Source organism: Semicossyphus pulcher, unplaced genomic scaffold (genome assembly GCF_022749685.1).
Source record: "Semicossyphus pulcher isolate SPU_LCO1_2020_fin unplaced genomic scaffold, fSemPul1.0.p SCAF_11, whole genome shotgun sequence".
Classification (NCBI taxonomy): Eukaryota; Metazoa; Chordata; class Actinopteri; order Labriformes; family Labridae; genus Semicossyphus; species Semicossyphus pulcher.
The window spans coordinates 14,687,200-14,702,251 of record NW_027211615.1 but is presented as its reverse complement, the minus strand read 5'-3'; the positions used below and the strand labels follow the sequence as shown (position 1 = coordinate 14,702,251).

The 15,052-nt window shown below is 40.3% G+C and overlaps 1 protein-coding gene across 1 annotated transcript; it reads left to right on the top strand.

Moving 5' to 3' along the window:
• Window positions 1–4,719: 4,719 nt before the first annotated feature.
• Window positions 4,720–6,169, top strand: tcf21 (transcription factor 21). Its single transcript, XM_069657658.1, has 2 exons — window positions 4,720–5,145; window positions 6,003–6,169. The coding sequence occupies exons 1-2, from the start codon at window positions 4,720–4,722 to the stop codon at window positions 6,090–6,092; spliced, it is 516 nt and encodes a 171-aa protein (XP_069513759.1). The 3' UTR covers window positions 6,093–6,169.
• The last annotated feature ends 8,883 nt before the right edge of the window (window positions 6,170–15,052 follow it).

Sequence of the window (15,052 nt, the reverse complement as noted above, 5' to 3'; positions counted from 1 at the left end):
AATTGAGCTAGCTTAATTAGAGAGAGCCCCTTTTTCTCTTCTTATGCCTTGCATTTACATGTTTTTTAATACCTAAGAACTGAGATTTTTGATAGCAGAAGTAAGAGTGGATAAAGCTAAAAAAGCTGACATGGAAAACTGGCAGACGATGCTGTGTTGCAGCTAAGAAAAGACCGACTTTCTGCCATCTCTTTAGGTGTTCGTATGCTTTAAAAATGTGCTTGTAAGATTTGAAAAGTGTCTGAATCTTATTCCTAAAATTAAAAAAAAACTCCTATTTTAAAATTCTGTAATGTAATTGTAGAATCACGATTGCTATTAGCATCTTAGCGCAGCATTGTAGGGGTTACTCTTACTCTTTTCCCATATTGCTGCTAACATTGAAGCTAAAGGCATTTTTCCTATAGATTAGGCATTTCAGTGTGGTTGTGTTGACTTATCTTCAAACATAAACAGTGATTTAATAAGTCAATAATGGCCTCCATTTTCCTCCCTTATTCAAGCCCATTGCTAACATGTTAGCTTTGTTCTAGTCAAAACAGGATATTAATGATTGGTCGCTGAGGTAAAGTGAGGAACACTTAAGCAGCCCTACATTCCCCTCTATATCTCACAATTTCTTCACTTATGTTCCACAACGTTCGAATCCATCCGTCACACACATTGTGAAACCTAAAGCATTCACCACAGATTCACGCACTTATACAGCTAAGTGTGCATGTGTGCACACATTCCAGAGCCCGACACACTCAGACTCCCTCTCACTGTAGGACAAGACTTCCTGGTCATTAACCTACACTGTGACAGAGTATTAGTCTTATTCTAGACAATCATCACTGTTTGTCTCCTCCCGGATGTTCCTGTCACAGAATTTCAAAGCATTGTGGTCTTTTTGAAATATAATAAGATATTTCCACTCCCATAAACATCTTCATAATTCTCCATTATGGTCCAGTGTGTCTGCTACATCCTTTAGCCCCTTTACTCTTTCTCTACTCCCTGCTGTATCTTTGCACTCTCTGCAACCTCTCTCTTAATTATTTTACTTTGATTTTCTTCCTTTTTTAGAGGTACTTGAACTGAGGCGAAAAGCAATTTGTGCATACGTGTGCGAGTGTGTGTGTGTTTGTGTGTGTTGGGGGAGTATGGCTGTGATAAGGGACAGGGAACTGGAGTGCCTCGACAAAGATGGATGATGTTTTTCTCACCCTAAGCCTCCCTCCAAGATTACAGTTTCTCATTCTGTTCTTTACAGCCACCAAGAAACTAGAAACAATTTTTGTACATATCTGTCACAGAAAAACACAAGTGGAATGTTTTGCTAATAAATAAAACAATATTTTGCTTCAGATTGTGATCCGTTTCTCTCACATAAAGTATTGTCCCCATGTTTCTTTGCCTGTTTTAGTTGAGTCTCATAGGGTTGGAAAAATCGAGTGAAGCAAGAAGATGGGGGAATGAAGTCATGGCTGTTGGAAAGTCCACTTATAGAAAATAACATTTGAAAAAAGTCAAAGTGAATCTTAGTCTTCATAAACAACTTCAATATCAGGACTTAGAGAGCATGGTTGGTAACCTGTGAGGACAGTAGCTTTTCCTTGTTTACAGCTCCCATTTCCCCCCCTTTGTTTTAAATCAAAAGAACACAATCCAATCTTTTTAATCTACTGCAATGCCTCATTTTAAGAATATGGTATTTAAAAAAAAAAAAAAGCCATTTTCGGACGTATTTGTGGAAATAGTAACCAAGCTTCAGACACGCAGCAGTTGACTGACATCTGAGATCAAAGTTACTCAGAGACATGCTTGTGCGATACCTAATTGTGCTCATAAGTAAGTATTTTATTAGTGAAAGCTAGAAAGCCGAGCTAACGCTACTGACTGAAACACATTAGCTCTCGATAGCCCACCAACGTTCAATAAATACATTTCTTGCTCTTTTTAAAAAAAGGAAAAACAAACAGAGGTTTGGTTAGCATGTCATGTTAGCATTGGTTGTGATAGCATGTCTGTCCCTTTACAACATACCTAATTGTGCTCATAAGTTTGTATTTTATGAGTAAAAAGCTAGCAAGCCAAGCCAACTAGCTTCCAATGCTTTGCCTAGCTTGCTAACATAGCTACTAGCACTGATTCCCATAGCTTTAACTTTTCTTTAATGTTACTTAAACACTTGTGGATACGTCAGCAGCAGTTTTTGCTGGTATTAGCTGTCTCTCAGTCATTAATTTGAGTTGCAGTAATTTACGGTACCAGCTGATTCACCGCCTGTGCTGTGGTTGGAATTTAAGTTGCTAGTGCTCCCACACAGATATTAAACAAATCGACCTTTAGCACTGACAGTGTCAATTAAGAAATGTACACACGCTTGAGTACAGCAGTGTTAGGGAAGTTACTAACATTGTTAGTTTATTAGTCAAAACATGCACCGCTTTAATCTCAGTTTGAATTTGACTGTTTGAATTATACTTTGTAGCAAGAACACATAAGCCAATCCCTACTGTCATTACAGATACAATAATATTTGTTCTCCTACAGGAAATTCCCACCAGAATTTAACATGGTAGATCCACTGTTTCACAGCATATGCCTCTGTTTGAAACATTTAACAAGGGTGTTTGTGTCCGTGTGTGCGTGTGTGTGAGACAGAGAGAGAAATGATAATGACCCAGGGCATCAGGTGTCCCCCTCGGTGGCCCTGCGAGCAACATCTGGAACCCGTCCCTTCGTGGTGACATCACACAACCAGCCTAACCTTTGACCCCAAACCGGCTAATTAGCAGCATGTCCCAGGGTCCTGCCAGGGTCCCCTTTTTTTTTCTTCTCTCCATCTTTCTCACTTACCCCCGTCTCCACCTGTTGCCTCATGTCACTGTGTGTGTGACCGAGGTTTTGGGAGGGAAAAACGGTCATTGAAAAGTTTCCCAAAACATTTGCCTGCACATTTTTTTTTACCAATCATATGAAGGGTTGTTAGAAAATATGTATACAGGAAGTTTGCGATATGCAGTTCTTTTATCAAATGATCAGACCACATGAGAATAAAACCTTTGCAAGTACAGATAATATTTTGATGATATTACATCAGACTGTGTTTTATCGACGCACAGGGAGAGCGAAAGGGCTATGCTATTTTAGTTCCTCTCCCTCTCCCTGACTCTCTCTGGTGCATCTCAGAGGTGATCATCAATCTAACAGACTCTATTATTACTTTTCCACAAAGAGCTTTGATTTCCAGCCCACCCAGGAGATTAATCCGCCTCCTTCCTCTCTGTCCTCTCCCTCCATCCCCTCACCTATCCTTCCTATCCCTTTCTGTCTGCTCCATGTAGAGCCATCTCTCTCTTTACCTCTCCTTTACAGAATGTCTTCTTCTACAATGTTGTCATTCTTTTTAAGATGTCACTTATCTCCAGCAGGACCCAAAATTCAGCTCCTCTCTTAACGTGCATTTCTGAATTGTGTCAATCCTGCTGGATTAAACGTAGTGCCGGCGTCTGTTTAGAAGCACTGTGGCACCGGAAGCACAGGGGTCAAAGGTCAGCTCTCAAGAGACACACCTCTTATCCTTGCACACGCTTCAGCTGTGCAGGCAAAAAGTTCACACACACACAAACGCACACACATGCAATCCTGCATCCCAGCAAGCAAAATCTGCATCATCATTTCAGTCATTCAAACTCACGCCACATATGACAGTCTCTCAGTATCCACAAGATTCACATCCCTATCATCAGACTTCTCCGGCTATACCCCAGATTTTTCCTCTTAAAGCAGCTCCAGGGACGTCGTTGTTTGGACTCGGCCCTGAGTGGACCAGTGCACGGAGCATCAGTGTGGAATGATGTGGAAGGCCAAACAGGGGATTGTGGGTGCCGGATATCAATTACATCAGAGGGGACCAAGGCGCCAGTTTGCCATTTGAGACGTGACACCCCCCTGTCCTTGCACTTTATCCTGTTAACTGGCAAGATGTGCTGAAAGTTAGGGGGGTTCTGTGAGTGGAATAAGCTAACACTAAATACCTTTAAATACTCAAAAAATGTAACTTTTTTTTTTTTATACTGTAGTGATTTTGTTTTATACTTTAGTTAACAATTGTTACTTTACATCTGTGCTAAAGGTTGTAGATAAATTTTCTTCAGGTATTAAAGGTGCAAAAAAAATGGGCATTACCACCAATCAGGACCTATAATTAGTAGCTGAAGTACATTATTTTCATCAGTAGTAGCCCATTTGTAATCACCTAAATTTTAAATTAGGATTTGTAAAAAATAAAAGCTTAACATGTTTTGTAAATTGAGACTGTGTTTGTAACAATATATGCTCAAAACGTGTTTACAGGTTGGTCATTAATAAGTTGAGTCAAAGTAAAGTTCAAGGCTTCCTTATATAAAAAAGACATCTCAATTATAAATCAATCTCTTTACAATTTAAAAGAAACGGATAGGCTACAGAGTTGTTCAAATAAACTATATTTTCCAGGGTCTCTTGGGGTCCTGGAACAACTGGGATCCAGCATGTAAGAGCAGCACCAGTGTCTCCTCCCAGCATGAGGTAACGCCCTCTCTCTCCATGGAGATAAAACCTCTGATCTGCTGTGTTCACGCTCTGTTTGCAGCTCATGAACACATCTCCAGGGCGCGTGTTTCAGTCCACCCTGTTCATTACCTTCCTGCTCCCATGTTCTGAGCAAGGACCAGACGGAGACAGTCCACCATGTCCACCGGGTCTCTCAGCGACGTAGACGACGAGCTCCTCGACGGCATCCTCAAGTTCGGCTCCTCCGGGAAAGACTCCAACGATAGCACAGAGGAGAGCTCCAACTGCGAGGGCACGTGCACCAACGACGCGCCGGGCAAGAAGAAGAAGAAGAAAGCGTCCCGGAAAACAGCATCCAAAGGTGTGGCGCCGCAGGAGGGCAAGCACGTGCAGAGGAACGCGGCTAACGCCCGGGAGAGAGCCAGGATGCGCGTGCTGTCTAAAGCGTTCTCCCGGCTGAAGACGTCACTGCCCTGGGTACCGCCGGACACCAAGCTCTCCAAACTGGACACGCTGCGCCTGGCGTCCAGCTACATCGCGCACCTCCGGCAGATACTGGCCAACGACAAGTATGAAAACGGATTTATCCACCCCGTCAACCTGGTGAGACTGGGGGGCAGAGTGGGGAGAAAGAAGAGAGATTATTATGTTAAAGAAAAAAAGTTTGAGTCAGGCAAGACGATATGAAAATGCAAGCCGAATTAAAACTTTATTAAACCACAGACCTATGGCTAATGCTCCTTAGCCCCAAAATTAACATTATTAATGATTATTTAATATTTAAAGCTACAACACTAGAAATGATAGATTTCCTGGAAACCTGTTTTGCAGTCTCCTGCTAGGCCTCATGTGCACGATAAGAGCACCAAGGTGACAGATGAGGATGATAGCCTTGTGAAGCAGGTGCACGACAAATTCCTTTGTGTGCTGACTAGTGATTTAAAATATTATTATTATATTATTTTAAAATATCACCCTTTATTAAGCAGGTGGTTTCATTTTGTAGGCTTATCGCTGAGAATTATTTCGAAATAATTCTGCTAATACAACGTATTATTTGGCCTTAAATTATTACCAGAAAATGTTATAATTCTGTAATGTCTCAACTATCACTGCACTGTTGGGCTATATCGAGATATAGAATAATATGCAATACATAATATTTAATTCAGCAAATACACTAAAAACTTTAGGATATTTAAACCCATTAGACGCATTTTAAATCGTATAAAATATATTAAAACTTTTATTTGACATACTTAAGAGCTGTAGGTCGACAAACTATAGCCGAACAGTGCTTGAGCATCCAATTATCCAGAATGTTAACCTGATGACTGCAGTTAATAACTCGACACATATTTTGCCTGATATTTTCTTTGGTAGCGATTTAATTGTTTAGTTAATCAATAGGCCTGTTTTAAAAAATCTATTTGTCCTAATTTATTGTATTTTCTCCGCAGACGTGGCCTTTCATGGTTGCAGGTAAGCCGGAGACGGATTTGAAGGAGATGCTGAACACGACAAGGTTATGTGGAACAACGGCGTCCTGACGAAACCACGCAGACATCTCTATTCGTTTTTAGAGGAACAATGACTTTCTAAAAAAAGAATAATACAGTCGGACTGATTTTTTGAGTGGGAATAACGGAGAGAGAGAGAGAGAAGAATCCTCTTTCCTTCGTTCCTGTAAAGACATTTTTATTTAAATGCTTCTTGTAATGCTGTCTTTGCTGGTTCAAAGATTAATTGCGAGTTTTTATAACTGCATTTTTTATATTCTGCGGATACATTTTTACTTATGCAGACCTGTTTAGGCGGTTGCATTATGATGGATATGATAATGTTGTACAGAATACGTGTATATAAAATATATTTGTATCACTTTTACACTTGTATTCAGATTTTTGAATTATTATTTCTCTTATTTTGTTAAATTGTGTTTTACTTCCGTGTGTGGGCCTTGCTTTGACCCGGTAACCCGCTGTTATCACTGCACTCCTTCAGAAAAGCAGAACCTGAGCACCAACGAAGCGTCAGAGCTGATAAGTGTCTCTATGTTGTTTCTAGAAGATAACAGTGGACGTGGTTGTCATTGCATAAACAAACGTTTGCCTTCAAAGATTATTTGGGACTCGAAAAGCAGTTAATGCGCTTGTAGTTTAAACAAGTCCAATTCAGTTTATCTCCCTGCCAATTTTAATGATAAATGTACACGGTAAAGAACGTGTGATACAGAGCGAGCTTTATAATATGCTCTAAGCTTATTTCAAATAATTTAGTAAGAGATTATTGTTCGGCCATACTTTATGTAAAACGTTGACTTACTTAAACGACTATTTCGGCTTTAATAGCACTCCTATTTGAGTGTCAAATCGGACTTTTGGTTAGCATGATAACATTTTGGCTAATTAACGGTCGCGTCGAACGTGAAAACTGATTGGATAGACTATTTAGAACTCAGCCAATTAGATGTGAGAAGCGGAGTGAGTTGCAGGGAGTCAGGGGTCATTTCAAAGATTTAGGAGACAATCCTGAGCGTTGAGCTCTAATCCCGCCCAGAACCGTTGTTTTAATTCAGTCGGGTTATGACCGCTCTGTTTACATTAGGTAGACAGTTATTTATGCAGTCTGACACACCGCCTCTCTCTCTGTATCACTCGCTCATTGTGGTTTATTGGGTAAAAAGTAGATAAAGACGCTGCTACAGAAGTGTTCACATGGTAAATCACCTTTTTTTCGTTATGTGGAATCCATTCTTTTCTCCCCTTTACTGTCTGTCTCTTAAGGCTATATGTTTATCTCTGACTTTCCCCCCCTCTTCAAAAAAATGGTCCATTCCTTTTCTGGTTAAAAGCTGAGAAAGCTCTACTTGCAAAAAAAAATGCTTGTGAATCCCTGTCACATTTACAGGCCATGCTTTAACAAAACACAAATATCCACTTTTATAATAACCTCGTTGTTTACACATTTAGCTTCTGATAAGAACATCGTTTTTATTTAGAACATTAGGTCTCTCTATTGAGTACCTTTTTGGCAGTACATGTACTTGTATTTGATTTGTAGGCTATTTTTTTTTAAAATTTTATGCTACCCGTGCTCCATTATACTTAAGAGGTATTTTTGCCAACAGCTAGCCACTGCTTACATTTTAGATACAAACCTCAAACAATTAAATAAAATATGATACATTGTTTTAGATGAAACCATGCAACAGAGGAAACTAGTTTGACAATGACCCCAGATTGTCTGATTAAAACTGTTCCAAATTCAATATATCCTATTAGCCTAATAGCCCCAGTGTGATAGGTTACTGTAAATGTCTGTGCACTCTGTTTACAGAGGACATACAATCAGTGTTTTCAATGGCAAAGGTGTGCATTAAAATTTTGTTTCAAAATGACCTCAGTCAATCTGTTGACTAATGACTAGACTACTTCAATTTTGCTAATAATACCTTAACAAAAACTTTGAATGCAATACTTTGTATTTGTATTGGTTTGTTGTTACACTGAGTTTTTTTCAGGGCAACACAATGTGCTTAACACAGAGCAGCAATAATACAATCAGGTCCTCGGGCAGGACTTTCATTCTACTACTTTACTAAGTAGTATTTAGTAGTACTAATAAGTAGCCTACTCCTTTTCAGAGACCAGCAGTAGGGATGAGGCTGACTCAAATACTCATTCGCTTCACTTTACACATGAAAAAAGGACAGTACCACCTCTCCTTCTGCAGGAACAATAAGATGGAGTGCTTTAGTAATAAAAGAGTCTCACCGACATCTCTTCAAGGACCCTCACCTAATACATCAGTGGCGGTGTGGCAGGGGCCTCGCCGCCACCTCAAAGGGACCACCGTGAAAATAAACTTGGCCGCCTCTCTCCTGGGGCCAGCTGCAGAGAGAGAGAGAGAGCAAGCGAGGAGGAGAGAGATACAGAGGAGGGAGGGAGGGGTCTGCATGAGAGCAGGGCCGGGATTCCCATACTGGCTAATTGTTTTGCTGGACGACTGCCCAAACTGTGATGTGAAAAAGGTCCACAGACTGAAGGGAGGGAAGAAATCACATCGTGTTCCATCTGATCTCGTCATGTTTCTGCCCACACGGTTCCCTCAGATCGCTTCATATCTGCATGACTGTTAGTCAGGGGTAATAGTGCAGTATAATAGTGAAAATAGATGGCTACAATCCAACATCTCTGTCCAAGTGATCTATTAGCCAATTGAGAGACAATTGTGTCTTTCACTTTGCTTTTAAAGTTTTTATTTTTATTATTTAAGATGTAATTATAAACATAACGTCATGCCTGCTGCAGAAAACAACACATTACCTCTTATGTCACATCATTACATACATCTTATTTCATTGCAAGCCCAAACTCCACCCAGGAATCAGCCTAACACTGCCATCTACTGGCCAAACAAGGATGTTGTAGGAGCCTGAGAATCACCTCCAAGCAACCCCATAATACTCATGGCAGTGTAACAACATGCTGCTACATTGCAGCACCGACAGAGTATCATAAACAGTTACGGTAAGATTTCTGAGCCTGCAAGTCGTGTTAAGAGCTGCAGATGGAGACATTGATCTGGTTTATATTTGTAGTTATATCTAGTTTATATTTATATATATCTTATATATATTGTTGTTGTTTTTTTAATTAAAAAGTAAGTATAATTTAGTTTTATATACATAATTTTTAATTTACATGATGACGTTTAAGTGACAAAAGTGACTTGACCTTTGCTGCTTGTGCCATCTGATTAGTTGGTTTGTAGTCTTGCAAGTCTGTTGGCATTTCTCGTAACATTAACAGACTCTAACCGTTTCTTGTTGAGGAGTTACTACAAGTGTAAAATCAGTTCAGTGAAAATACAAGTCCGTACTAATCAGCTTATTATGGACCGCGTTGCTTTTCTCATTGATAGGAAACAAGGGAGAGTGGATGATTCAGGACAGTAATAAATAATCGTTGAGGCTGTTTTTTACTACTGTTGTATAGCATTTCTGGATGTGTATGTTTCTCTCTTCTAGTGTTAGGGTTTATTTACGGTGTATTTATTTTCTCCATTATAGCAATGAGGATGCAAACATGGTGGAGACATTGTGATGCCACATATGGAGGACCATGAGAATGATGCGGGGGACAGTGAAGAAGAGAACGACATGAACGAGCTTCATGAAGTAAGTAAGCAACTTTTGTAATGTGCTGTGTGTATTGGGTTAATGTTAGCTACATCTTCAGCTGCTTGCTAGCTAGCAGGAGTTGAGTGTGGCTGTTTCCAAGGGAGAGCAGGTTTACTCTTTACTGTTTTCAACTCTAGAGAGTGCTACAGATGCTGTTGATCACAGCTGAAGTATTTTGTAAATCCACAGGTGCCTTTTGTTTGGATTGATTTGGATTGTGATTTTATAGGGATGTACGGATTTAATTGTGCTTGCGTTGAACATTTTTAAACATGCATTTCAATATTAGCAGGAAAATGTCATTTTTCTGCAGCCGTATTATTTGTGTCCCTCCATCTGCCTTCCATGTTTTTGGGACAGAGGCTGCATTTTGCAGGTTTGATCTCCCCTCCTTCACTTGCTCGCAGCTGAAGAGTCCTTAAAACCAACAGGCAGAGCTGCAAAAACATAGTATCATTTGAGTAAGAATCTACTTTTAACAGTATTCTTACAGTAAAAGCCTTTATACAATACTGTAAGTTGAAATGGAAAAGTTGGTCAGATATTTTAACCAGAAGATGGCAGCCTTACAATACTGATGACAAAGATCAGTTCTACAGACTGGATAGGGGTGAGTTAAGGAAAGAAATTTGTTTTATAAATGGATGCCATGTTTTTTAAACACACAATGGATATGTAGCGTTAGGTAAGTCAAAATGGACAACAGATGCCATCACTTACTATTTAATAATAGTCCAAAGCAAGAGTGTTTAAAAATGTGGTTTGAGGAACCTGCTAACGGTATCTACGTACACCAGCAGATGGCAGCAGAGGATCCCCTATAAAGAAAAATTGAGAAAAGCAACAAGTGCAAAAAAAAAAAGAGAGGAATGAAAACCTAAGTGGGTAAACTCTGACTGCTGTAGGGGTCAAAGTTGAAGACGTTTGACATCATGGGTTAAAGTTATGTAAAGCCACACACTCTTCCTGCTCATGGTGCATTTGAAAAAATATCACATACACTAACATGACGGAGGTTAGAGAACAGCTGGTGTTGGTGTCAGCTTGTATCAGAAGGCCTGGCAGCCTGGCACAGCAGCCACCACAGCACAGGAGATGCCAAAGATAGCTGAGGCCTGCCCAGATCACCTACCCATGTTTATCGGCATGATTGCACCCGTGTGTCTGTGTGCGTGTGTGTGTCCGTGTGTGTATGTGTGAGAGTGTGATTGTTGGCACCAGTTAGTGATTATTAAAAGGAGCACAGCAGGTGTCTGACATGTGACCTCTGGCCTTTACGTCATTGCTGTAGCCATCTATGCAATCTTTATCTGCCATATTCTTCTCGTCTCAGAAAATTGTATTCACTCCGTAGACTTTTAGTCGGTCCAGACAAATCACAAAAACAAATGTCTTTGCTTCTCCAAAATTGTGTCTGGCCACAATGGTTTTATTTGCAAATAACTTGAGATATCAGTGTCACAATTCGTCGGGATAATCCACAAACCTCAGTATGTAGGACTTTAAATGGAAAAACATTGTACAACAGAAATATTCCCCACAAAAACAGTTGCTCCCATAGAAGAGCTCCCAGCCTTCCCACTCACAAGATCAGGTGAGAAACAGAAATATATTTTGTTATGCTTAGACCAATGCCCTGAACTTTATCTATTCAACTTCATATGTAGGTGTTTTCTCTGTTTATCACAGGTATTAAAACTGTCCTGCTGCCTGTATACTTGACCTTTTGCCAGTTTAAGGTCCATCACCAAGGTGGCCAAAAAATGCTACACAGTGTGTATCAGTTAAATATATCTGTTTAGATAAATAACCATACGATTTAAGGGAGGTACAGGCATTAACATATTTGAAGTAATTATGAGTAATTATAATTATCTTCTCAGTCTCTATTGTTTGCTTCATTATGACAACGTGTCTCAAATTAGTCACTGCACCCAGCCAAGAAATAGTCTGGCACATACCTCATGTAAAACCACCACGCAGTTTTTATACTTCAGTACAGATTTAAAAAAAAACATACAGTTTAAATCTGTGAGATTCAGAGGCTGTGGTATGTGTAGTTTAAAGCTATTTAATGCTAAGCTAAGATAAATAAGACAACTTTTTTCATTTCTCAGTGAACTCTTGTCAAGAAAGCAAAGACACAGATTTTGACATGTTTCAAACTAGGCCTAGGTATTTAGGTAATTATGTCATTTTGCCACATATATTTTGTGTAATACTAGTTGATGGAAACAGGGATTTGTATTTTACTTGTCATGTTTTTGTAGTCTTTTGTAACTTACGATGTGATGTCTATAAAGCGATGAGCCTGTCACTTATCATGGTCAGATCAAAGCTCCAAAAACAGGACTTTGCTCACACCCACACACACCCACACACACACACACACACGCACACATAGCTGTCAGGTAGACAAGCAGAACAGAAGAACATCCATCCCTGCTTGGGTGCTTTCAACCGTCCTCCTCCTCCTGAGCCATTATTCAGGACATAAGTGTAAAACAATACATTTCCCCGTGTTACCCAGACGTCAGCTTAAAGACGTGTTTGTGTCTCAAGCCTTCAAGCACTCCTTCACTGCACACTCAGATTTATGTAGCTTAAAGTGCTTCACATGCAGCAGACAGTGAAGGAATTTGACCCAAACATGGCGGCTGTCAGCCGATGTTTTGTCAGCTAATGTTTGATGATTAGGTTACAGTAAGTAAAATCACTATTATATATAGAGAGGGATAATGATGCAAATGCGGCGCTGCTACCAATTTTAGTTTCCTGCCTGGGGGCTCCCTTTATCACAAATCCACAACGCATCAATATGTTCAAATATATTACATTTAGCAAACGTTAGCTACATGAAATCACACAGCAAACAAGCAATGGAAGTAGCTATGCCGTTTTAGGCGATACATTCTTAACTCTGCTGCCATACTGTGTTAGCCGACTTATAGCGTTATGCTAACTATCAGATTACATTTGGATGCTAAGACAGAAGATGTCCACCTTTGCTAGCAAGTTAAAAAAAGCTTTACCCTAATTTCATTACATTATGTTAGCTTCAATCCATCCATACAAGCTCAGACATTAAGCTAACGCTACAATTCAATACAACTTGTCAACACAATATGTTGTTTTTGCTACAGCATAGGAGCTGCGGCTAACCAGCTAGCTAAACACTTGCTTGCTTTGCGGTGTTGAGGTCAAGATAAAAAAGCCCTTTGGACAGATTCAGCTGGCTTCCTCCAATTTAACTAACAGGAAGTGTCCTTAAACATCACAAACACATCAAAATAAAAGTCTTAAATAAAAATAAAGAAAGTCCATCCAAAATGATGTGAAAATGATGGCGTGCATAGAGAAGAGCGGCCATTTCCCTTGAAGCCTTGAACTGCTAAGCTAATACAATTCAGTTCTGTAATTGGGCTGTTTAGGGCTTAGGTAGTGTTGATAGTCACATGCAATTTGGGATCAAAGAGCATACAAAGGTCAAAAGAGGTCACTCTTGCACACACATACACGCACACACTCAGACACACACATATCCATGCTATAAGAGCGGTGTTAGCAGAAGGAAGGGGCGCCTGACTAAATGATGTTTTCCCAGGTGGGCACAATTACCTGCATGTGGAGTGTGTGTGTCAATGTGAGTGTGTCTGTGTGTGTATAAGAATTATCCCCATGTTGTTTTTAGAGGATTCAGGTCGATTACAATTAGGAAGACATGAATCAAAGTCAGACTCCCACAGCTCTCCTCAGACCACTCGCAGGTAGACAACAGTCAGCTGAGCAGCGGAGAGTCAGACAGTGTCCTTCCTTATTATTACCGCATACAAGCAGACAACTGTGATACCTAAGCAGCGTCCTGGGTTTATTTAACAAGTAGCTTCATTCAGAGCACTCACAAAGCCAGGGGGAGCAGGACGATGATGGGTCACTGCATATGGGAGCCGAACACAAGCTCTCACTGTTGAGTCATGGAGTTTATGAGAAGCAGAGGCTAATCCTCAGTGAGTGTGTGTGTGAGTGTGCGCGTGTGTTTGTGTGTGTGGATTTGGACAAACAGCCAGTTCCAATGTGTTTCTGTCGAGGCATACGGCATCTGCTCGATGTCACTGAGGGACTGATTCAAACACCTGCTTTAGTGCTCATCAAAGTTATGATTTGAGAGTGTGCGCGCGCATGCGGCCTTGTGGGTGTGCACACTTGAACTAGCTAACATGTGTCTCATTATACGCTGAAATCACTCACAGGTGACTTTGTTTATTTGATCTTAATTAAGCCTCCGCCTCTTCCCACATGGAAATCTGACCAAGACTTTGACGGAAAAAAGAAATCCCCTTCTTCTATTAATTCCAAACAACGTTCCAAGGATTGCGGTGAAAACCCCCCGAAGAAGAGGAGGAAGAAAGAAAAACAAAACAGATTTGTCCAAAGTGTGCCCGCCCTGATGGCTGTAACAAAGTGCCGTTTTTATCCATGAAAACGGGAACACCTCGGAATACCGAGCACACATGGGCTCAATTATCAGCCCATGGAATTCCGCAAAAAGTAAAGTCGGCAATAAGGAAAATATTCCTCTAATCTGGGGTCTTCCTCAAGCTGGGTGTGAAGGAAATTTAGGGGGTCCCCGTTTTAATTGGGTCCAGATTCGACCACCCTATTGAAACAGAGCCGGGATAGTTGTTTTAGCGGGGTTATTTTGTTGGGGGGAAAAAGGGAATATTTTGGTTGTCCGTGAATAAATGTCTGACTTTTCAGAGGGGGTTTCTGCAAACCAGATCAGACTGCCCCGGTGTTATAGGAAGCAGATGGACAGGACCAAGGAAAGAAAACAGTGAGTCCCATAAGAGAGGAAGAGAGAGGTTCACAGTGAAATATAGGGTTATGTGTTATGAGAAGATTTTAAAAAGAAACACAGAAAAACTGAACGTTCAATATGATGTGTAAATGCAAGAATTAAACTGCATTATTAAACAGTAACAGTATATTTGAGTCACCCAGATCACCCACATTGTTAATGAGTTTAGCATGCAAGGCCAAAAGTTTGACACCATGAAAAACCACTAATCTCCATACACTCAGAGAGTCACACACACACAGTCACACACACCTGTATTTTGACAGATTTATCTGGTGAGTAAAGTGACGCAACTCACGACAGCACTTTTCTTCCAATGACAGCTGCACACACACAGCGAGCGAGGGGAGGAAATTGAAGGACTGGCAGATATGGAATGAAGGAAACTTAATTTTATTCTGTTTAAAATTTGGAGACAATACAGACCACACACCCTGATATAATGACAACTCATTAATGGAACTGTT